This window comes from Mytilus californianus, unplaced genomic scaffold (assembly GCF_021869535.1).
Source record: "Mytilus californianus isolate M0D057914Y unplaced genomic scaffold, xbMytCali1.0.p SCAF_2, whole genome shotgun sequence".
Classification (NCBI taxonomy): Eukaryota; Metazoa; Mollusca; class Bivalvia; order Mytilida; family Mytilidae; genus Mytilus; species Mytilus californianus.
This window is the reverse complement of record NW_026262668.1, coordinates 112298424-112323391: the sequence shown is the minus strand read 5'-3', so window position 1 is coordinate 112323391 and position 24968 is coordinate 112298424. Positions and strand designations below refer to the sequence as shown.

The 24968-nt window shown below is 31.0% G+C and overlaps 1 protein-coding gene across 2 annotated transcripts in view; it reads left to right on the top strand.

The window, feature by feature from the left end:
- The window catches only part of LOC127728573 (zinc finger protein 1-like), a 44992-nt gene that overhangs the window by 5863 nt on the left and 14161 nt on the right, over window positions 1-24968 (top strand). Inside the window, exons 1-2 of one of the 2 annotated variants that reach the window (XM_052236048.1) lie at window positions 10005-10148; window positions 24693-24836. In XM_052236048.1, the coding sequence (XP_052092008.1) occupies window positions 10115-10148; window positions 24693-24836 (178 nt within the window). In that variant the 5' untranslated portion in view covers window positions 10005-10114. Of the gene's footprint in view, window positions 1-10004; window positions 10149-24692; window positions 24837-24968 lie in introns of those variants that run through there. The other variant, XM_052236047.1, reaches the window with a different exon arrangement.

Here is a 24968-nt window from a genome sequence, read left to right as displayed (position 1 = left end):
AGACTTTTTTCTGATTTTTACATTTAAAATTTCCATATTAGTAAATGTTCATGATCCATTTTTTTTCAGAAGAATTTTTTTATTCAATTGCTAACAGAAGATACCAAATATATGTCAGTAATTTTGAAATACACAATAAAACTTTTCGCTTTTATGTTTTGTAAGATATTATTATTCTTTTAATCGACCCAAAATTTTCAGATATAAAATATGTACACCAACCAAAAAACAAAAAAAACCTGGCCTTACAGTGTCAACTGCAATGCTGTGTCTATCTCTTATACTCTCAACTCTGCCTTGTTCAGTTGTCATACTTTTAAATTAAACAAGCATGGCTTAGGTCAGAAATAAATGTGAATGGCAAATAAAATATTTTATATATCCTTTATAAAGGTATTTCAAAAACTGTAAAAAGACTTTCTGGCTTGTGAGGATTTTTTTCTTTCAAAGGGTGACTAGCTTTGTTGATTATGATGTAGTCCTATAATACTGCACCCATGTTTCCTTTTTTGTCCCTTGAAAATGAGATAGCAGATGCATTTCCTCAATATTCAATGATTTAAAAGATTTAAAACCAGGTTGAATAATTTTTATGATTAAGGTTGGTCAATCGTTTATTTCTATGCCCCCACCGTCACCGGAGGGGTCATTAAGTGTTACCCTTGTCCATCTGTACATCTGTCTGTACCTATGTCCCAAAATTGGTTTCCGTTCTCTGACTTTAGTTTGCTTCAACCAAATGTTATGAAACTAATATACACAATGCTTATTACCACAAAACATAGATCAAGTTCAAATTTGGGTGGTGTCACTTTACAGTTGTAGAGAAATGCCCCTTTACAAATGGAAAAATTGCTGAATATTTTGTTTCCATCTCTAACTTAAGTTTGCCTCAACCAAATGTTATGAAACTTATACACAATGCTTACAACCTCAAAACTCAGATCAAGTTCGAATTGGGTGGCATCACTTTTACCATTCTTGAGCTATGTCCCTTTATAACTTTATATGCAAGCAGGGGCATCATCTGTGTCCCATGGACACATTCTCTATTTATTTTTGTATACATTTTTATAGATATATGATGCTCTGATTTGGCACCATAAGTAATCTTTAATCAAGAGAAAATTTTCCTTTACTTGTTAAAAAAAACAACATATAAAACATTTACTGAAAAGGATTGTAAACCGAAGAATTAACCTTTGAAAGGGAAAGTATCAGATGGAAACTGAATCACTAGTGTAGGTCTGGAACAGGAAATTTAAATCAGAATAAATTTCACCTGTTAACCTTTGTTATCTATAATAGTTATTAAAACTGATACAGGTGAATAAAGGTGGGCTATTGTTTAAATTTTGCATCAGGTGTAACTAGGGGCTGTGTCAAACAAGAGAATTTTCATTGAAACAGCTCCAGATACTTGAGGAGGGGGGATGCAACTGCCCCAGAAAGCATATGATTTTAGAATTCCAAATGAAAAGTCCTGTTGCTATTTGAATAGCTCAGACTTTTTCAGAGCTTTAAGGAACCAATATAAATTAAAACTGCACTAATTTAACGTATCTGCATTAGTTGTTTGATTAAAGTGTTTAAAATGCTGAAACATGACTACACCATACAATACTGGTTCGGTACAGGGTTGACTCTAGAATCAAAGTTTGAGTTCATTAATTAATGATTTTTTATATGACCGCAAACAAATTTTTGTGGTCGTATATTGGTATGACGTTGGCGTCGTCGTCGTCCGAAGACACATTAGTTTTCGCACTTTAACTTTAGTTTAAGTGAATGGATCTCAATGAAATTTTACCATAAGGTTCAATACCACAAAAGAAAGGTGGGGATTGATTTTGGGGGTTATGGTACCAACAGTTAAGGAATAAGGGGCCAAAAATAAGCATTTTTGTAACTTCCAGACATAACTTGTGTGTAAGTGTATGGATCTCTCTGACATTGTACCACAAGGTTCCATATCGCAAAGGGAATGCTGGGATTGATTTTGGGGGTAATTGCCTCCAAATTTTAGGAATTAGGGGCCAAAAAGGGGCAAAAAACAAGAATTTTTCTAGTTTTTTGACAATAACTTGTGTGTAAGTGTATGGATCTTTATGAAATTGTACTACAAGGTTCCATATCACAAAGGCAAAGCTGGAATTGAGTTTGGGGGTAATTGCCCAAAAAGTTTAGGAATAAGGGGCCAAAAAGGGGCCAAAAATAAGCATGTTTCTAGTTTCCAGACAATAACTTGTGTTCAAGTATATGGATCTCTCTGAAATTGTACTGCAAGGTACCATACCACAAAGGGAAGGCTGGGGTTGATTTTGGGGGTAATTCCCTCAAAATTTTAGGAATTAGGGGCCATAAAAGGGCAAAAAAACAAGCATTTTTCTAGTTTCAGGACAATAACTTGTGTGTAAGTGTATGGATCTTTATGAAATTGTACTGCAAGGTTCAATATCACAATGGGAAAGCTGGGTTTGAGTTTGGGGGTAATTGCCCTAAACGTTTAGGAATTTAGGGCCAAAAAGGGGCCAAAGAAAAAGCATTTTTCTAGTTTCCAGACAATAACTTGTGTTCAAGTGTATGGATCTCTCTGAAATTGTACTGCAAGGTACCATACCATAAAGGGAAGGCTGGGATTGAGTTTGGGGGTGATGAATCATAAGGGGGTTCAAAAAATTGGGGTGGGGGGATTTTTTTTTGCTTTTTTTTCTTTAAAATTTACCATTTTAAATTGGTTATTTCTGATTTATATATAAAAGCAAATAATAATGATATGGTTTGAATAGGTAAATTAAATTTTTTTAAGTTCTTAGACCACTTTTATTCTGTGTCAGAAACCTATGCTGTGTCAAATATTTAATTACAATCCAAATTCAGTGCTGTATCAAGCTTGAATGTTGTGTCCATACTTGCCCCAACTGTTCAGGGTTCGACCTCTGCGGTCGTATCAAGCTGCGCCTCAGCGGAGCATTTTATTATGGTCTTATTTTATAGATATATATTTTGTATCTGAATCGCTCGAGCTAACTGTATTTTGAAACTTTCCTTTTGTTGAAGGTTTCCAGATATGCAGTAAATTAAAATATTTACCTGTTGGAAAACAACACACCTTGAAAAACAATATCTTAATCTAATTAAGTTGTCAGATTAGGTTAATTTTGAGCTAAGGGTCCTGATAATTTAAATCTAAGCTGTGTACTATGTTTGACCTGCACATATTAATGAAGATACTGATAGAATACCTTGGAGAGGAAATCAGAAACCAAGAAAGGGACTGAAAAAGTAATAAATGTATTTTTTATCTCCCTACACAGTCTAAGAAGGTGCATCATAATCTGTTAGTGGGATTAAAGACATAGGGTCCACATCAATGTCAGTCTGTCATTCTGTTTGCCATTATGTCTATCTGAAACACCAGGATACATAGTTTGTGTCATCAATTACTCCCACAGTTTTCCTTCAGCATTATTCAAACTTTAAACAGAGATCATACATAAATCAAAGGTGTGCATCTTATAATTTAGGAAAGATTTTAATTATTTTTATGGCCCACCGTACCCTTGTACATCTGTACGTCCATCCGTATGTCGGTACATCCGTACGTCCTGATATTGGTTTCCGTTCTCTAACTTAAGTTTGCCTCAACCAAATGCTATAAATTTGAAATGTATACACAATGATAATTACCACAAAACACAGATCGTTTGAATTTTGGTGGCATCACTTTTACCATTCTAGAGTTACGCCCCTTGACAAATGGAAAATTGCTGGATTTTTCGTTTCTGTTCTCTAACTTAAGTTTGCCTCAACCAAATGATATGGAACTTATACACAATGCGTTTTACCACAAAACTCAGATTGAAGTACGAATTTGGGTAGCGTCACTTTTACCGTTCTTGAGTTATGTCCCTTTATAACTTTATATGCAAGTGGGGGCAACATCTGTATCCCATGGACACATTCCCCGTTTATTTTGTCAGGTTTATCTTGTGTGGAACTTTTAATCTATGTTGTTGTTCTCTAGCGTGAACTTAATATGTCATTTTGTCATTCTCTAGTGTACCTAGTTTGTATCATAGACAGATCTGCAACTTCTAGTTTATAATTCTTTTCATTTGGGGCCTGCTAATAACCCAATTATAAATTATAAAAATATTCAGTAACCTACCAAGGAAGAAACACACTCAAGAAACACAGCATTTAAATCTTGCTAAAAAATGTAAAATAACAAAAATATACTCTCGAGGAAAATTCAAAACAGAAAGTCCCTATCAAACTCATCAAACAAATGACAAACAACTGCCATATTCCTGATTTGGTACAGTCATTTCCTTATGTAGAAAATGGTGGACTAAACCTGGTTTTATAGCTAGCTTAAAACCTCTCACTTGTAAAGTTATACCTGTCAAATCAGTGCTATGAAAATAAAACCATCCTTTCGTCTGGATCCTAACTACTTTGGGAACTACCACATTTGCATTTAAATTGGTTGCATCTATGAACATTGATGAAATTCTTACACTTGAGAATGTTTCAATCTTTTAAGGTTAAGGTCTAGACATGGTTTTTGGTCATGTTTTTTTACCCCCACTCTACAAGTATTACAAGTGGGGTCTTTAGTGCAATACACCTTATCGCTATTTGTCCGCCACTACTGGACATCACAAAAGTTCCCGTAAAATTTTGACGTCATAGTAGAAAATATCTGACGCCACAATGGAAAAGTGATTGTTGCATGACGTCAAAAGTTCAAGTGGGACAGATTCTCGGGTCAAGCGGGAATAGTGATAAGGTGTATCACTTTGTCTGTCTGTCTGTTTGTTCAGCAAATATTTTGGTCACATTTACTGGTATTACTTGTCAGACACCTTATTCATGTTTTCTGATACTTTGAAATAAGAGTGGGGTTATGACTAGTTTGACAACTCATACAACTTCTTTCTTGTTGTTTTTGAAAGACCTTACTTGTTAATGATGCAAAGATGATCATTATATATATAACTGGGGTCAAACCTTTTTCTAAGCATAAACTAACTTTTATTTTTAAGTCAAAACTCTAAAGTACTTGGTTTTTTGTATCCTTAATATAATCTCACAATAGCAGTTTTTGCTGTTTGAAATGTTAGTTTTTAGAATGGTGGATTACTATTTGAAGGTAAACTTAATTGTATGTATTAAACTATTAAATTATGCAGTCTTTGAATCAGTCATGTTTTTTGTTCACAATAGGATTTGATAACTTTTAGTTGAGTTCAATAATACACTAGAGATACTATGTGTTTTCATAACCTATTTCAGTTCTAAATATTCTGTGAAGTTATTTGAACTTGTGGAAGAATTCCTTAGAGAATTTCATTGTCTTCCACCTGTAATTAACTTAACTCTGTTGTCATTGATTTTAATCAAATTAGAATAAAAATAATGATGACATGATCTGCAAAGCACCTAGTGTTTTTATTACTCTCATGGGAAGTTTTTCTGTGGTAGTTCTACCTGTTATTGGCTATACTCTGTAGAAATCCAGGTAATTTCTGTAAGTGATCCTGGATAATGAGACTTCAGAGCTTTCTACTGGAAATGACATGCTCAGGTGTAATTATTGTAAAATGACAAACGCAGGAAATTATTGAAATTGTTCATGCCATGATATTGTTTCCTTTTCCTTTTATTTATGTATCACCTAGTGAGCATACCTTGTCTGCTACATTAGTTGTTCTAATAAAAAGTAAAATCAGAAATACAATGACTTAAGGATGGGAAGTGGTGTAATGTTTAACTAACCATTTGGAATGCAAATTTTTCAAGAAGTCCAACTGCAGATGTGTTTATTTATCTTATATCTTGATATGGAGACAATTAAACCTGATTTAAAATTGAGTCACATTAAAAATGCCTAGTTGCATGTCATCTGAAGAAAGTTTTGAATATTCAAAATCTTGATTTCAAACATGAAGTTGCAGAGTAAACCTTATAGAAGTATGCATTTGCAGCAGCATCTTAGTATGACTATTATAGACATATTTCATAAGCTTTTAAAATAATTATGAAAAAGCTGGTTCAGAATTGAGACTGATTTAACATGCACTATTTTTCTTAAAAAGTAAAATATAGGATTGCCTTCAGTCCATTTCTGTTTAACAATGTTTGAGTTGTCATGAAATAGAAGTTCCTTTATAATATAAGTTCCAAGTGGAAGAAATATTCTGTGATATTATTTCCACTGGAACACATATTACAGAATTTGTTCTTTATAGAATATTTGTTCCAACAGGAACAGATATTATGACATTGTTTATTACAAAGTTTTCAGGGGAACTTCTGTAATTGGAACAAATATACGTTGACAGAGTCTCCTATATTTTTTTTATTTAATTCTCGAGATTTATTTTGTCCCTCATTTAATTTACTGATTTGAAGTGTGTAGTTTTAGGATTTGTTTTCATTTTTAAGGCTAATACACACCTGTTAACCCAATCCAATATCAGTGGAGGGTTCCGAATCCTGAGGAGCAATTACATTTTGTTTAGTGCAATTTGTAAGTAAAATTTGGATCCGGTTCCCAAGGAATATTAAGCTCCGTGGGAATCAAATCCAGATTTTACTTACCCACTGTATTTAGGTCTAGTGGAATTGTTCCTTGGGATTCGGATCCCTCTGAGGACTGAAATCTTGATACCAGGTGTGCAATAGAACATGAAAGAAATAAACACTTTTTAAAACTTAGAAAGGACAAATTTTGTGTTGATTCCTGAGAAGGATATTTATGTAGATTACCCTATCTGAAACGTAAACTCTGAATCTACTTATCATAGAGCAATCTAATTACTGAAATATGTTTTATTAAAAGTATGAATATATACATATGCATAAGAGGGAGAGAACTTTTAGTGTGTAAAAGGTGAATTTATTAGAACATTTGTGTCATCAATTGTTATCATTAAACTCATCAATCTCCTATACATATCCATGACAGGTAGAAATGAGTGCTTCGGAAACCAATTTAAACAAGGTATAATTTGTTAATTACTTTTGTCAATTAAAGGTATTTCTCAGGTGACGCTATTTCATTGTTCTGGATATTGGATTAGATTTGTTCATTCCGTTGTTACTAAATTTGTCATCAGTAATTAAGACATGTCCATTTGAAGGGCTTTGGTGCATTCTGTCTGTACAGCAGGGTTTCTCTACCTTCCTAAGGCTGCAATCTGTTCACTTAATGTAAAAATAAGTTTCATCACCTGGTCAATCAAACCAAACATTGATTTATTTATGGAAGAATATTGAAGGCTTCAACCAAATTATAAAGCAATTATTAAAATTTTGAATTTAAGTCAGAAATTGGTGTAAAGACAATTACAGTATATTGACCAACTGCGTAAACAATCTTTTAATAGGTTCTAATAATACATCTCATCAGAATTCCATTATTTAGCAATTTAAAGTTTCTAAATATGTGTTGTATTTTGTTCAATCAACAAAGCCAGTTTATTTTTGAAGGTGGAAATCAAAGCGAGAAGGCAATTTTCTTTTGTCTAAACTGATATTCCAGTTGTGAAAGGTGTTTTGTTGAAAATAAAAAAAAAATCGGTGAGATTATTAACACGGTGATTTGAAATTTTAAAATTTGGAAGCACATTTTGTTACAAAATTCCTTAATTTGGGAAAGTTTTCGTATATATATATTAATCTTAAACTTTTATTTGAAAATATAAATTTTTTTGAATCTATTTGTTTTACATTCTTAACCTGATTGTCACTATCAAAGTTAACTTGGTCAAAGTTTTCTTTGACCATATAACTTGGTCCAAGTCATCTGCTGTTACTATCAAAGTTTTTCATCAAAAACTTGGGTCGGAGAAAACTTTGACCTGAGGTAAACTTGGTCCAAGTCATTTGTTGTCACTATAAAATGTTTTCATCAAAAACTTGGTCAAAGAAAAAACTGTGCTGCATAATTCCCATCCAAATCCATCCAAGTTTCAAGAAAAATAGAATGAGATTCTATTCCAACTAAAAAAAAATAAATAAAAAAATTTGACCAAGAAAACTTTAATAGTGACAATGGGCCTTAACAGAAAAGTTTTTGAGCAGAAATTTGAAATTTTTGTTGTTGTCTACAGAATTATCATGAACATTTTTACAATTTATACCATTAATTTTTTCTTGACATAACAACACAAAGAGAAATCAGAGAAATAATTAACTACCTGTTTCTAGACAAAAAAAATAATCTTGAGAGTAAACACAATTTTCAATGTCTTATTGCCAATTCTTGGCTGTGTTTACCTTTTCATTTGGCTGAGCCTAGGTCGCAGTACTCACTCCTTTTGTAACATGGGAATGAATTTCAATATTGATAAAGAGACAAAAGACGTGGAATAAATCGTAGAAACGTTCATCTCTGTGTAAACATTAATAACAAGTCAAGAAGAAAGTTAATCACAGAAGTTATAATATTAGAATATAAATGAAATGATGCCTGCCTTTTATGGGGTTATCAGAATAATGAGAATTTGTGCATTTTAAGATATTTTTGACTTTTTTGGTGTATCATACTTTTCTCTGTTTGTGTTATGTCTATGTATCTTTTGGATTTCATTGGTATTTATAAGTCTATTGTATTGAAAATAAATGTGAAAACAGTATTGAGAAACCTTCTCTAAGGCAGATGCCTCACCTCTCTTGAATCTTCAAACTTTTTTAGAGAGATAATGACAGTGACCATATTTTACTTAAGGGTGATATGTTAGCAAAGCCTTTGTTTGGAAAAACATTGTAAATTAAAACTGGCGTGTGGGAGATGTCATTTTATATTTCTGTAATCTGAAAGAATCCTGTCAGATTGAGAAATCGCACAATCCAACGTGTGTGTCTTAATTGATCTAGTGTATTGAGAAATTAAGAACTGTGTCCTAACAATGGACGGGTATCTAGGCTGCCTTGTAGAGATGGCTTTAATATTGTCAAGTATGACTCAACCTTTGTTAGCATAAAAATTGCATTAATTAAGATTGACTTTCTTTGGATACACATTTTTTGGGGGAAACAATCAATTGAAAGTTTTCTTGGTGAATGATAAGAATTTTTTATTTGTAAAAATGACTAAAAAATAAAATTCTCATTTTCTGAATAAAGAACCGTACTAAAGTTTTGAATACATGTATTTGATTCCATGGATTCCAGTCCTTTTATTTATATATTAATATTAATTCTCATTTTGCATATATTTCATTATGTTTTTTTTTATTCAAAAATCACAAAGATTAGGACTGAAACAGAAGATATTATAATGCATCTATTTAACTTTTTTATGTAAAATAAAAGTTTGGGTATGATACATCCCCTATCTAGATGTATTTAAAACAATTGCCGAATTGGAGTAAATTGTATTCTGAGCAAATAGATTGAATTTTGAATAACCATGTAAATTAGGGAAATTATTCAGTCTACAAGTTGTCATAGTAACCATATGTGTAAATGTCCTGAGCTTGTTGACAAAACATTAACAGCTGTTTTACATTCTGACTTTGCACCTTGATATTTGTCAACATTTGTATCAGAAACCATTCATATACAAAAAGCAATTTAGTCTATAGTATCATCTTGATACCTTGAATATATATATGTTTTTGCTTCAATAATAGTGCAACCACCAGAAAAAAATGACAAGTGGCTGTATTGAAGCTGATGATGATTTAGGGACAGGTGTTAAACATTAATGCTATTTTGTATGCTAAAAAACATGCAATGTAAATTTTCTCAGCTAGAAAGTTATTTTTTATGATAGAAAGTATTTTTATCTAAGTGTTTCATTTTTAAATATGATAGGCATTATTAATTTAAGGAAGAAAATTCATTTGTTGCAGTGCAAGAAAAGTTTGTTAAGTTTGAAAACTTTTGACTCCCATTTGGTACCTCTCTGATACACCTATCAAGATTTGTTACCTACTAGGTGTGCTGCAGTTACCATAGTAACCAAAGTAAGAAAAGTAGATTTTTGTTGACATAACCTGGTACTTAAGGTAGAAACCCTAGGTACCAAGAGATGTAATAGATTAATTCTACAAGGATTTAAACAGGTTATTGGATTACAAAACTTTATTCTTCAAAGATGATGATGACTAGACTGAGAAAGAAGAAACTAGGTAAAACTTTTACAGGGTTACAGGTAGGACAAATGTGGAAGGTGCTACTTTGATTCTCAGATTAAGTAGTCTGATTATTGGTTTTGTCTAGATTGATCATGGAGGTATTGAGCCTTAATAATTGCATGGTTTGATCCACATTTATTTGCCAGTAAATGATTATGTGGCTGTACTTTATTTGTGGAAGATTTGTAATGACTGTGGGAATTAAAAGAAAAAGATAATTGTGTGCAGGTGGAATGATGATATCTCATCCGCAGTTCTTCAAAAATGTTTATAAATGTTATAAAAGTAGTGAAGATTTTAATTCGGTACCTATTTTCAAAAGATTGAATTGGGTTAAACTGGATTTTCTAAATGTTCAAAAATGTTATATGTTTAACATAATTTATTCAAAGTGTGCTAACAGGTAGATCAAAATGGCGTCAGGTATTTTGGCAAAGGTGTTCTACATTGTTCTAGGGTTGGAATGTTAATGATGGAATCATTAATATGACATGTTCTGAAATCTTTTGATATAGTAGATGGGTCCTCTTCTATTTCTTTAAAGTCTTAAAAGTCTAACTAAAATTATTGAAAAGGTATTTTTTATCAGCTGATATATATCCTATAAGCATAACATCAGTATTATGACTCATTTATGACAAAATATGAATGTAAGAATTGTTTATAAATATCATATTTATAGTTATATAATTGAGATCATTGACTTAGATTGGGAAGAAAGTAGGTGACTTTATTTTTCAGTCAATAGTAACTTTAGGTAAGAACTTTATACTCTGACTAGTAAGAATATTGAAGTGCTTGAAGAAAGGGATGTAAGATGTCAGTTTTTAAAGAAATGATATTTTGAGATATAGTGTGATAGTTGGGATTGATCAAACAATGTTCTAAACATTTGCCTGGTTAATGTAGACGTTTTGGTAGAGCCGCTTAGCAGGACTTTTACTTTAAAAGTGTTTCATCTGCCAATTGGCTATGGAAATTCTAATTTGAAATAGGAAAAAAAAAATGCAAATTTTAAACATTGCTCTGTTATGTATTAGGTATTGATAAATTCTCTTAAAGTCCATTAAATGATAAATGTTTTTATATTTCTCCAAGGAAATGGGTAATATTGGAGATACAATTTCTGATATTTCTGTTTCCATGGCAATTCATTATGAGTTCATCCAGGTATATTATAGAATAATTGACTTTATAGAGGGTTGTTACTTTCTATACTTCAAAATAAAATTGTTTGTGATTGAAGAGTACTGACATAGGCATTTGTGTTAAAAAATCTGTCATTTAAAGTCAGTCATTCCAAGTTTGATTTTGACTGCAGCAAGTGTTTTGCTTTAACACATTGAAAGATAAACCAGCCAATCTTCATTCAAAGGAACTGCCTTTTAATGTTATACAAAAGCTGTCTACAAGACAATTCAATTTGGACCTATATTAATTACTTTTAAGAAGGGTCATCTGGTCCCACAACATTTCAGTTTCATTTATTTTGGAGCTTTAATTATATTTTTTTACCCAGTTAAGTCTGGGAAACTTTCTGATTAAATTCTTTTAGACTTGAGTGTTTTTAATGGTTGAAGAGATTGTTGAGGAAAGGAAAACTGTACAGATGGGAAATTACTGAGTATTGCTTCTCTTGAGACCAAAGACCGTTTACCTGACTCAATGAACTTCCATTAAAACTCATTCAGGTGTGACATTTGGCTTTGTTGAAATATCAATAAATACCCAAAGGGAGCAAGGTAACGCGTGCCGTGGATCCGTTACAAAGCAGACCGATAATAGAATACAGCTACAAATTTATGTTTTTGTCACCTCAACAAATGCTACCATCATGTCGGGAGATTTGATCAAGGATATTTGCTCATCATTATTTTTTGAGTGAGATGGATTAATTGATAAAAAAGATTATATGCTTGGTTGACAGTGAAATTTATTTCAGCCTCATTTATATTCAAAAGAAACACCATGGAAATCTGTCGTTTTATTTTTTATTCACTATTTAATTGTGCAGATTTTGAGAACATTTATTTTATTGGTTTTTTCATCTGGAAAAATTGACAATTATAATCATAAAGAATACCCTTAATTGATATGTATAAATGCACATGAAGTAAAAATGATAGAATATTTGCATTTAGATAATTTGCATTTTGTCCGTAGGTGGTTTAACTACAGATAATTTGATTTATATGACCAGTGAGACAGCTTTTGTTCGGACATTATTCTGTTTTTGATGCAGTATATAACCTTCTTTTTTTTTTCAATCATACAAATTATTACAATGGTTATTTTTAGAGCTTTTGTAAGAAATGAAATGTTTACTTCTATCACATACTGGAAAATGATTATATTGAGCGCTCACCATTGTCTGAAATGGAATTCTTGGACTACATAGTTTTAGAATAATTTCCAGTTTATATTGAAATGAATTGGCTTTTAATATCTATTTACCTTATGTCACACAGAAGAGGGGCATTATGTTTTCCATTTCATTTGTGCATCCATTTGCCGTCCATTAGTCTGTCAATCCTGTATCAGGTTAAAGTTTTGGTAAATGGTAGATTGACGATTTTACTACATTGTACTGAGTCTATGAGCACCTTAGATCACCGCCACTTTTTCTTTTAGTTCAAGTTGCTCAATCTTCTGTTTTCTGTGTAGTGTTTTGAAGACTTTTGTTAGTCTTTTCTTCATTTTATTCTTTGGCCATGGAGTTGTTTGTTTTTTTTTTGAATGCCCCTTTCTATCTTTTCCTTTACTTGTTACAAAATCTTATCTTTTGTTTTTACCTTACATGTTTACATGGTATTGTCTTGTTGTCACTGTACATGTTTACATGGTCTTGTCTTGTTGTCGCTGTACATGTTTACATGGTCTTGTCTTGTCACTGTACATGTTTACATGGTCTTGTTTTGTTGTCACTGTACATGTTTACATGGTCTTGTATTGTCACTGTACATGTTTACATGGTCTTGTCTTGTTGTCACTGTACATGTTTATATGTTCTTCTCTAGTTGTCACTGTACATGTTAACATGGTCTTGTCTTGTTGTCACTGTACATGTTTACATAGTCTTGTCTTGTTGTCACTACATGTTTACATGGTCTTGTCTTGTTGTCACTGTACATGTTTACATGGTCTTGTCTTATTGTCACTGTACATGTTTACATGGTCTTGTCTTGTTGTCACTGTACATGTTTACATGTTCTTCTCTGGTTGTCACTGTACAAGTTTACATGGTCTTGTCTTGTTGTCACGGTACATGTTTACATGGTCTTGTCTTGTTGTCACAGTACATGTTTACATGGTCTTGTCTTGTTGTCACTGTACATGTTTACATAGTCTTGTCTTGATGTCATTACATGTTTACATGGTCTTGTCTTGTTGTCACTGTACATGTTTACATGGTCTTGTCTTGTTGTCACTGTACATGTTTACATAGTCTTGTCTTGTTGTCACTGTACATGTTTACATGGTCATGTCCTGTTGTCACTGTACATGTTTACATGTTCTTCTCTGGTTGTAACTGTACATGTTTACATGGTCTTGTCTTGTTGTCACAGTACATGTTTACATGGTCTTGTCTTGTTGTCACTGTACATGTTTATAAGTCACAATTTGAAAAAGTAAACCATTATATGTCAAAGTACGGCCTTCAACACAGAGCCTTGGCTCAAACCAACCAACAAGCTATAAAGGGCCCCAAAAATAACTAATGTAAAAACTTTAATGCATGTTTTGCTCCAGTTTCATAAATAAAAATTTCCTTTTCATTCAACTGTTTTGTTTCTAAAATAAATAGAGAAAACTGCATGTTTGAAAAGCAAAGGTCTGTTAGCCCATTCAACTACCCTTTTCTTCTGACAGATCAACAATAAAGCTTCTTTTTACAGCTGATTATTAAAATAATTAAAACATTTTAAGAACCCAGATTTATGTTCAATTTTCGTGAGGCAGTGAAAAAACTAATCAGAAAAGACATTTGTAAGGTTTTTGTTTCAGTTTGTAACTGTTCTTTTCTTTCAGTCCTATGCCATGTGTTGAGGTCTTTAATCGGGCAACTCGAAACCTTATATTATACCACTTCAGGTGAATTAACGGCACGAGCCATTTTCAGACATGACTATATTCAAGGTAGAAATTAATTCATATTCAGAGGGAAGACGCTAAATTATTCCTTGAACATTGAGAATTTTCAAAACGAGGAAACAAAGAAAACTGTTTTGTCACCTTTATTATTTTCAGTGCCCTTTTTTGTAGCCATTGTTATAAATGCTAATGAAGCACTTGAGTTCTAAAATCCATGTCTTTAACATTGTATTCATTTAAATTGAAGAAACGGAACTTTGCCAGAAGGAAATCATTAAGATGTGAATTTTTTATTAGACATACTCAAGTTTTACAATAATGGTCGGACAGGTGAGAGATACAGCTTTAGCTCTGAGGGTTTTAACTTGACATAATTTCTTTTGACACTATTGTCCAACTATTAAAGATTTTCAATAAACAGTAATTGAATTTGTATCATTAAATAAAGTTAAGACTAGATTCTGTAATTTGTGAGGCATGTTGTGGTGATGACAATCGGTGTTATCTCAGGATAGAAGTGCATACCCAACAGCTACAGCATTTGCAGGTGACCCTTAGGTTCAGTTTAAGGCCAATAAATTTAGAGTGTATTTATCTTCAAAATTTACAGCCACATATGATTATTCTCAAAAATTTATTTGCAATTAATAAAAATTTATATTTTAACTGCTTTATGAAATTCATAAGCATATGTGTATTTTAAGTATTTTGTATTAAAAAACTATTGTTTATGAAGTTCATAATGATAATTCAAAATGATTACATGATTACATTGGATATTAAGATTAAAGATTTCAAAATCTAAAATTTGACAAAATATTATGAAATATAAGCATCTATTAATTTGATGTTTAATCAGACAGGTGATTCTGATCTTAATCATAGTTACACAGGTGGTTGTTACAAGGATAAATATTTAATGCTCTTATTACCTGCTGTAATTGAAGCTTATAGAGACTTTGAAGACAGGAATCAAAGAAATAGTGCTGAATCTTCAAAATTCAATAACATAATATAGAACTATCAGGCTGGTTGCAGTTTTTGACATTCTGTGGTTTGAATAAAATTATTAGTTTTTACACCTGTCATTCTGTTTACAAAGGCTCATCATAAGACCAAGTACATTGTTTTTTTTGTAGAAAGAATATTTTTAATGAAATAAAGGTTTGAACAGATAAGTATTAATAAAGAATTTCTTGTCAAATCATTATAAGCTAGGAATCTTAGACAGCAAATAAATTCAGTTTTAGAGGTTTATTTGAAACAAAATAGAGTATAAAGTCTGGAAAACTTTACTTTCCTTTTCTATGTTATTAATACTGCAAAAATAAATTTTCTATAGAATTGAATCTACAAAATAAGATGTTGTTGTTTTTTGCTAGACATCCCTCGTAATTTGAATGGATGCACTTTTATTACTGGAATGGATATGAATATATACATGTCAAATCATGAATGCTTCTGAAACCTTATGCCAGGTGTGTGTTTATACAGCATTGCCTCTGCAAGCCAGTTAAATCCTTTGGTCTTGAGTAGTTTCTGTATATTAATTAGTGTTCTCTCTATTTTTATATAGAAGCAGTTCCTCATAAGAATTAGTGTGACATATTGTACTGTATCTCTTAGAATCTAAAATAAAATTCCAAGATATCATAACCAAGATAATTTTATACACCAGAACATTTTGAGATGATTAGTGTTGAATTTCATCAATAACTAAAAGAAGAGATTGGAAAGAAAGATAATAGTTCAATAAAAAGAGAATTGATTTCTGTCATACAGAATGATATTAGACACAATTTATATGATTGATAGATCCATGGTTCACTGGTCACATTGCTGTGGATTCTGGAAGGACAACATTAAATGGACATCTGGTCAAACTTGTAAAATGTATATTTATATTGAATGGTAAATTTGGATTATATATAAAATAAGCTGTGTGAAGGGATTTTGATATGGGTTAATTTACAGAAATAGTTTCTGTTTCATTTTTACAGTCATGACCAATTGAGTAGCAAGTATTTTTGCTGAAGACACTTTTAGAAAATTTACAGGACCCTTTTAGCTTAACTGCACACTTTGTGTCAGTACATATTTTTTAAAAATGAAAATTCTGACTAACTAATCGACACTCAGAAAGGACTCTGAAGATGGTATGAACTTACTACAGTTTTCACCAACTCCATATGTCTCTCCCCCAGGGGTAGGTGTTATATAACAGTTACATCACTCCAACTGATGGCCAACACCCAGCACAAAGAACCTAATCATTTATTATAATTAGATTTGTGTATAATTAGGATAGGAACCCCATTATCAGCTTTATGTCTGGTGTCATCTTCTCTTGTTTTATTTGATGTGTGCTGGACAAAACCTAATGGAATTCATCCTCCAGGGAATTTTGGCTTCTGTTTTCATGGCTTTTGTTTTAAGTTGTTATTTGATGTAATTTGTTTGGCCATTTACTAATTGTTACGATATGGAATACTGTTAATATAAAACAAGTGAATATTGTACAAATATAACATTTATTGTCGTTGTTAGATGAAATTGATTGTCCTTTGGTCTATGGATAGTTGTCTCATTGGCAATCTTACCACATCTCCTTATTTTTATAATAAGAATAACTAGATAAATTAGAATTTGCTTGATACTCTTCTTCTGATTTTGTAATTAAGAAATATTTATTTCAAGAAAAAAAATTGTTATCTTTCTGTGCCCACCTTGGAAAATGGTTGAAATAATGTCTCTCTGAAAGGTGTTCATAATGGTATTGATGTTGTCATTAAATATTAAGACTACATTTGGTATGGGCAATTAATAATTGGCCATTGTATTGGTCAGTGCTTGTTGTTATTTAGCCAAATGATGAATATTATTTTAACCAACCCAGCGGTCATTTACATTTAAGTTCATCGATGTAGAACTGTAACGGAGATCAAAGAAGAAATGATTATTTTTATTGTTATAACAAATTTTAATAACAAATTATGAAAATTGGAAGTTCCGTTATGTTTAAATTTAATACAGATGTAATTAACATGAGAGAAGCATTGTCTATTTATGGTTTCTAAAAACAAAGATGGAAACTGTGACAGATGTAGCTCTGCTGGGGTCCTTCTGTTCTTAAACAAATATACATAAAGTCAGCAATTCTTGCTCAGGTTGTAATTAAGTGTTTTGCCACATAATTTTTCTGTTATTCCATTGCAATATTGTTTTATGATATTTAACTTCATTGCATTTTGGTTTTTTTCTTATTTTCTTTTGGTAATTTTGTTTCTCTCTTTCAAACTAGTGTAACTAGTTAAAACATACAGTGGCTAATCTGCCTTGGTTACTCAAGTTTTTTTTTGTAATTGAAACCATTTTTTTTTGGTTGTATAATCTATTTTTATCCCATTTTGATATCCGTTTGGAGAGGAAAACCCCTTTTAGGTCTTATGGTTTTTAAGTGGATAAATAAATGCAATAATATCTGTTTGAAAAAGGTGAGAAATAAAATGTGACATCTCCAGGTAATAGTCCTCTGATTAAAACAGTAAGTCCTTTTCTTCGTCATTAGTGGCTGCAGAGCCATTGTAGCAAATTGAGTGTTTATACAAGAGTTGCAGCTTCAGTCCTAATGAATCTATTGAAACAGCATTTAGTCACTGTCCAAATATTACAAAAAATAGATAAATTGAAGTACCAAGATCACTTATAATCAAAAGTCATCATTTCTTTTGAAATAAAACTTTACTAAACAAATCCAAAAAGGAGTCATATTGATTATTTAATACACTTAACACTTCATCTTCCGTTAACGAGGAGAAAATGTTTTGAACGTTTGTCGTAATGTTTACTCTTAACTTCGGCTGTGTGAAGTTGGCAAATGGAAAAAACTGATTGTATTTCTACTATTCATATATAGCATACTTCATCGCGTGTCATTGACGCAAGATTTTATCAAGTTGATTTCCTCCTCACTTTTGCTCCTGTAATTAAAGCAGTTAAAGGATCAATAGTATAGCGAAGCATATAATGTGCAGGCTTTTTAAAGAGGATTTTTTTTATTATCCTTCCAAATTTCATAAAAGTACCAGTTTATATTTTCGCCTGTTACAATATGAAAATTTTCAAAGTTTGCTCAAATTCACTATTCTCTTTTGTTTACAGTAAAAATGGGCAGGTTCATGATCATATAAGCATACACAAACACATAAACATTTTTAAATGTTATTGTTTGAAATTTTTAAGTTTTGGAGAATATGATAAATGAACTGTGAGTTATAAAAGGGAAAGTATTGTGCAGGAAAGTGGATTTTTTCACTGTCAATTGAATGTTAATTTGTTTTTATATTTCCTAGGAGACACATAATGCAAATTTCATATGAGGACTTAAAACTGACAATTAAGAAGACATATTGGACCATTTTCATCCCTAGAAAGTTTTTTAAGCATGCATGTTTTTTACCATATTTAAATAGGAATGCCTAATCAATGTAATAAGTTTATAAGAAGAATATTTATAGAACTCAGTGATTGGCAATGTAATTTTGATAAAAATCAATTTCTATGGTGATATGTCTTCTGCAGAACAATACACAGATAAAATTTCCTTTGTTTGCATTTTCTCGGATCTGTCATAATCCCAGAAAGTTAAGATGTGGAACAGGAAGAACCCAGACAATGCCAGTAATGAGAAGATGTTCTAATGTAATTTCCGAGATATTTAGGACGCATGCTTTATGATGGACGACCATTCCACATGATATTATAAAGTACAATCAATTTCTAAATGGAATGTTTTATTGGCAGTGTTTGCCAGTCATAACGGAAGCTATCTTACATCTAATGTTAGGTTACCCAAGTTGGAGCATGTACCATTATGATTGGTGAATTACAGGGTGTTTTAAAATGTGATTGGCTGATTATAGGGTACATTGGTTGACTTAAAATGACAATAAGTGGCTAGATCTACTCTGCTACATCATTAAAACAGAATTAAATGGTTAATATAAAGTTATGAAAAATACAATGATTCATATATCATTGTTAATAGGGATATCTGTAACTATAAAAATTATCATTTTAGTATCAGTAATGTGTAATTTTATAATAATATAGAAGGTCATGTCAGAATTCAGGCAATGTTCTGCAGATTTATTTTTGAAAACAATACAAAAAAAGATTTATCTAAAAAAGGATCCATTTTGCAAAAAGAAAATGGAAGCTTGGAAATGTCAAGTTTATATAATTTGTTAAATATGATTAAAAAATTAAATCACGACTCACCAAAGAAATGAATTGTTTTCTGACCCTGCACTTCTTTTGAATCTCAGTTCTACAATTACTGATCATTAAAACTTAATCACCAATTTCTTATCAAGATTAGTGATTTAAGTCGTTGATGATAAAACTATGTTAAATTTGGCATATGAAATAGTGTTATAAACATAGTAGAGATGTCAGTGACGACTTATCTATGGGCTGCTCTCTTCATGGTCTGTTTCACTGGTATAATGTATGAGGTGCTTCTGTTTGGTCCACTAAATTGTTTGATATAAATGTATTAAGCATGTAATGAATACTAATGAAAACAGATTATTGTCAGAATTCTCTGTACCATTTTATAAGTTCAGTAGTAAATCTTGAAACATGTTGTCAAACTTTTCTAGAAACAATTTTGACAATTTTTTGTGTGGGGTAAATACAGGGAAAATATGATTAAGATAAGAAAACAGTCACACAAAGATAGGGTATGGCATCATTGAAAATATGGTCCTGATTATTAAAACACACTTGACTTGTAGGACACTGAGTCCAGGGATTCCAGTTAAATAAAGTTGCATCATGGACATATGTGTTGCCTGATGAGGGGGATAGGGAGTTGGGAAAAACTCCCCTCTGAAAACAAAAATACTTATAAAGACTATAAGAGTCTGAGAGTCCAGACCCAAAAAAACTCCCTCAGCAACATCCCGGCTACATTGGCCTAATGGATGTATGGTAAGAAATTTACATATCTTGCAAACTCATAACTTTTTACTAATCAAATGCTTAAAAGTATTTTATTAAGTTACACTTTTTAGAACATTGAAAAGACAAAAATGGCATTTCCCTAATGGAGAACTTTATTTTATTATTAAAACTGACCACAAACGCTTAAATTTCATTGATATCATTTATTAGCCACTAACAATAACTTTGTCAGACTTATATGTATGTTAATAAGTTTCCTTTTAAAAGATGTGTTTCATAAAAGATTCTAGGAAAAAAAACCATCCTGAATCAATCATAAGCTACAAATAAAATAATTCATTGAGCAGAGATATAAATGAATTAATTGATTGGTGTAGTAAAAATTCAAATAATTATAAAAGTTTCAGATGAGACAATAGAGTTAGATAAGAACTGTATTAGAATTTAAGGCAGTCTTTTGCACTAGGTTGGTTAAACTTTGAAGTTTTTATTTTGGTATGCAATGTACTAAATTCAGTTGTTTTTTTTCCTTAAACAGTAAAATGCAGTAAGTTTATTTGAATTTTACTAAAATTGTTTAACAGAAGAGAGAGAAATGCTGAAATATAGAAATTTTGTGACTTATTCAACTTCAGAACATCAAGCCAGTTCTTTTTATATACATTAACAAAAGTTGTGTAAAATATTATGGAGCCATCCTAGGTGTTGACATCTTATCACAATCAAGACATACATAAATATACTGATTATAGGGTGTTTCTTTAAGTTAGCCAAGTAAATCAGATGTTAACCAAATTTGTATTTAAAAATAAACATACATCTCAGTATCAACAGTCCAATGGTCAGTTAGCGGTAAAGATTCTTTAACTGGATCTAAAAGTGACTCGTGTTAAAAATGGTTTAAACTCGTTTCATTTTAATTCAGATATGGGTGTTGTTTTTACGTTGATTTTCCAAATTATTTCTTTTTTGGTTATTTGAGTACGAAAAGGAAACATTTTTTTGTAGGTTTGTTCATTCAAAAATTTACTAAATTCCCAAATTTTTTTTTGAGCAATGAAAAAAAAAAGACTTATAAATCGACTCTTAATTCAAAAGATATGTATCTGCCAAGAAATAAAAAAAACAATGATAATAATAATAATAATGTCACAAGAGCATTCATGATAAACCAGCCTTGTTGGAATGATTTTGTGATTGTTACTATCCAGAATTTACAGCTTACCAAACAGAAGTTTTGTATTGTTCCATTTAATTGTTTTTAATGAGACAAAACTGTCATGAGAGCAAAAACAGAGACAAAGAAGTCTGTTGATAACTTGATTCATTTCTGGTTAGTAATCAACTGATAAGAAACAACAGTTAGAGACACTATTAAGATTTATATGAGAATGTTAACACTTCTTTCTCCAATTAAATTTCAAGTCAGAGTAAACAAAATAATGTTTGTTAAGATACATGCAGAAAACTTTATATACAAAATATTGTTTTCAAGGATTTTGTATTAAATTTATTATTTATAAATATAGAACTGACATAGGTAGATTGACGACCTCCTGACTAAGAATCTATGTTTCAGTTTAAACAATAGTAGGATTTATTTTAGTTTTAAAACTGAAAGCAGGAAACTACACCTTAGTTATAGTTCAGAAATAAGTATTTTAATTTATTGTTCAAGTACTATACAACAAAATGTCTTTATAATGTTGTAAGTGTTATTACTCCACATCCTAGAGAATAATGTTTCTTCCTGTTTCACTATAATCTACCTATCTCTCAGTATGTGTGTACCTTGACATGACAAAAATAGAATACTTCATAAACACTGTACATAATAGATAAATAAAAACATGATGTGGTGATTTGTGCATTTCCTGTTATTACTTATCAGCAGGTAGTGACACTCATCCTCAACACATTTCTTCCTTCTTTGGTACTTGGTAGGATACTGTTAATCTGGATGTATTTAACAGTACCTTTGTTTGCTTTTCATGGGATTATCTGTTCTTCAATCTTGCCACTAAATAATAAAGTAGGATGTACATGGGGGGAAAATAACTGTACTTAATTTATTTTTGGACTTAAAAGTTAATATGTGAAATTTACTTAAAATTTCACTATTTTTTGGAAAAAAAATGATAGGTTTGTAAAGATTTTTCCACCATGGTTTTTGATTAATCACTGTTTTAAAGGAGCCACTTTCATGTCAATAAAAACTCATATAAATGCAAGACATTTATACATGCATCAATATAATAGTCCCAAAATCTGTCAAAATAATTATGAAATTGATTTTAAAAATATATCACAATAAAAATAAATTGTTGATGTGGTTGAATGTGATGATAAAAGTTTATTTTAAATGATCTGCTAGATTTCATTCTTGTTTGGGATTGTTAACCTCAAAATTAACATGAACATGAATTTAATATCAACCAGACTCAGTCCTGACAGAATACTAAAAATCTTTACAAATTTGATAATAAAATGTGTATTTAATAACACATCTTTTTGTAAATAAACATTTTTGTAATGATGTTGAATAATCAATGACTGCAGGTATGTTTGACTAGCATGGAAGGGTTTGCAAGAAACATTAGCTGTGTATTGATTATAGGATCAATAATGGAAATGATGAGAAGAGATTGGTTGTCAATAGGAAAGCAATGGGGAGGGTAGATTTATCCTGGGTAGAAATGACAGGTAACAAACTCCACCTTCAAATACATTAACAAGTGAGCAGAAGGAAAATTGAAGAAAACCTATTCTCATTTTTGTTTGAAATTTCAAATTTTCATGAAATTAAACCATTTTATACCACATTTTGAAAAACAAATCCTTAATGTTTTGGTACATCTCTACTAAGTGTGGCATGTCTTTTCTTTAAATGGAAAAAAAAAAATTAAAGTAAAATGGGACTTAATATATAAATTAACATCTTCCCAGATTTCAATGAGCTGGACAAACAAGTTGTTTTGATGATAAGTATCAAAAGATCCCTTTCTATAAGTATTTTATTTGGAAATCTTAGAAACTAATAATTTATAGTAACTTAGCTATAGGAATATTTTGTACTCATGCTTATCCCAATAAAGTTTACCTGAATCCCTTAATTGAACCCCATTTTAAACCTGTGGTTGATGCATATAACAGCTGAAATAAGCACTGAACCTGGGAGGTTGGCAGAGAAGCCAATACTTATTTCTGATTGGCTACCCACTAGAGGTGATTAAATTGAAAGGCTTACACCTGGAAGATCCTTTATGCAAACATTTGTATGATTATTAAGGTAGTAAAAATTGGTTTTTAAGGTAAAAGGTGTTTAACCTTCATCAGGTGAACTTCTATCTAATTTAGTATAGATGTGGTATTGAAAATGTTGAAGGAATTTTGTACAGGAATATTTCAACTTGGTAAGTTTATGTTGTCTAAGTGGGTCACAAGAAGTTTGGGTAACTTGATATTTGATATTCTGAGACAAAGTGGCTACTGTTTGAGAATGTGGAAATATTTAATAGATTTATACAAAACCAAAGTTTGTTAAAATTACAATCTTTATAGGTTATTTATGATTGCCAACAAGGTTTATATTTTAAATGTTTAATAAAAAATTATTACTGATTTAATAAAAAGATGCATGATTCTTATTCTGAGAAAAATACCAAAAGGTTGAATTTTTAAAATCATGCTTATTGTTGTTAGTTTGTATGCTATTTAGAATACACAACATTGAGATTTCTAAACATGATGTTTTGTCCCATTACCTTAGATAATTATTTCCACATGTAGCATTCACAATCATGTACTTATATATTATTAGTTACTATCTAAAGGTAATTTAATGGTTTTCTGCTGAATTTCTATATCCAATTTTCTGCCAGCTAGCATGTACCATATAATTACAAAGAAATGGTAAATACAGCTTCTATACATGCACCATTTGTTTCTGTTGGAAACCAACACCCTTATTAAAGGATAATTTTATATAATACAGACAATTACCTCTCATATTTGTCATTAATTAAGTTATTAATTATACAAATTAAGCATGTTATAACAGAGGTGGTCTGATTCATAATGAATCATGTAAGAGTTTTTGAATGTTTTACTGGTGCAAGGTAAACTGTTTTATAATAACTTTATAACCTCTCTTTATCATCATTACAAAGGTTTCAGGAACCATTGGACAAAAGACTTTCTTAAATAGTTTAAAATTTCTGTTACATTGATGCATCTAGAATGTACAGTGTAAATACGTCCATTTTTTTAAATAGAATGGTCCCAATTTTCAAGTTACTGTAGATTCAGGACATCTTTATTTGATAAATGATGAAGAACTTTCTCATAATTTTATTTTCATAAAGTTTGTAATACTTGAACTCGATAACAGTACTTTTTTTAACAAGTTTTTCCCTAGTAAATTTGAGATAACTATGTCAATTATATGGCTCATACTATATGATATTAATTACCTTTCAGTTGAAACTGAGGGTGTGGAACCAGCAACCAAAGTACAGAAAACAGATGCAGAAAAATCAGATGTCCATGACAGTAGTAGCCATGACAACATGATTCATGACACCACAACAGATAACCATGACAACACAGAACCACAGAAAAATGGTTAGTTTTTGACTATATAATTTCTCCTTTTTTTGGAAATTCAAGGAGATATGGAAAGTGTCAAACAGACAGTAACCAAACAACCTAAAAGATTCCCTAATTAGATGATATTTTCTGAAATGATGTAAAATA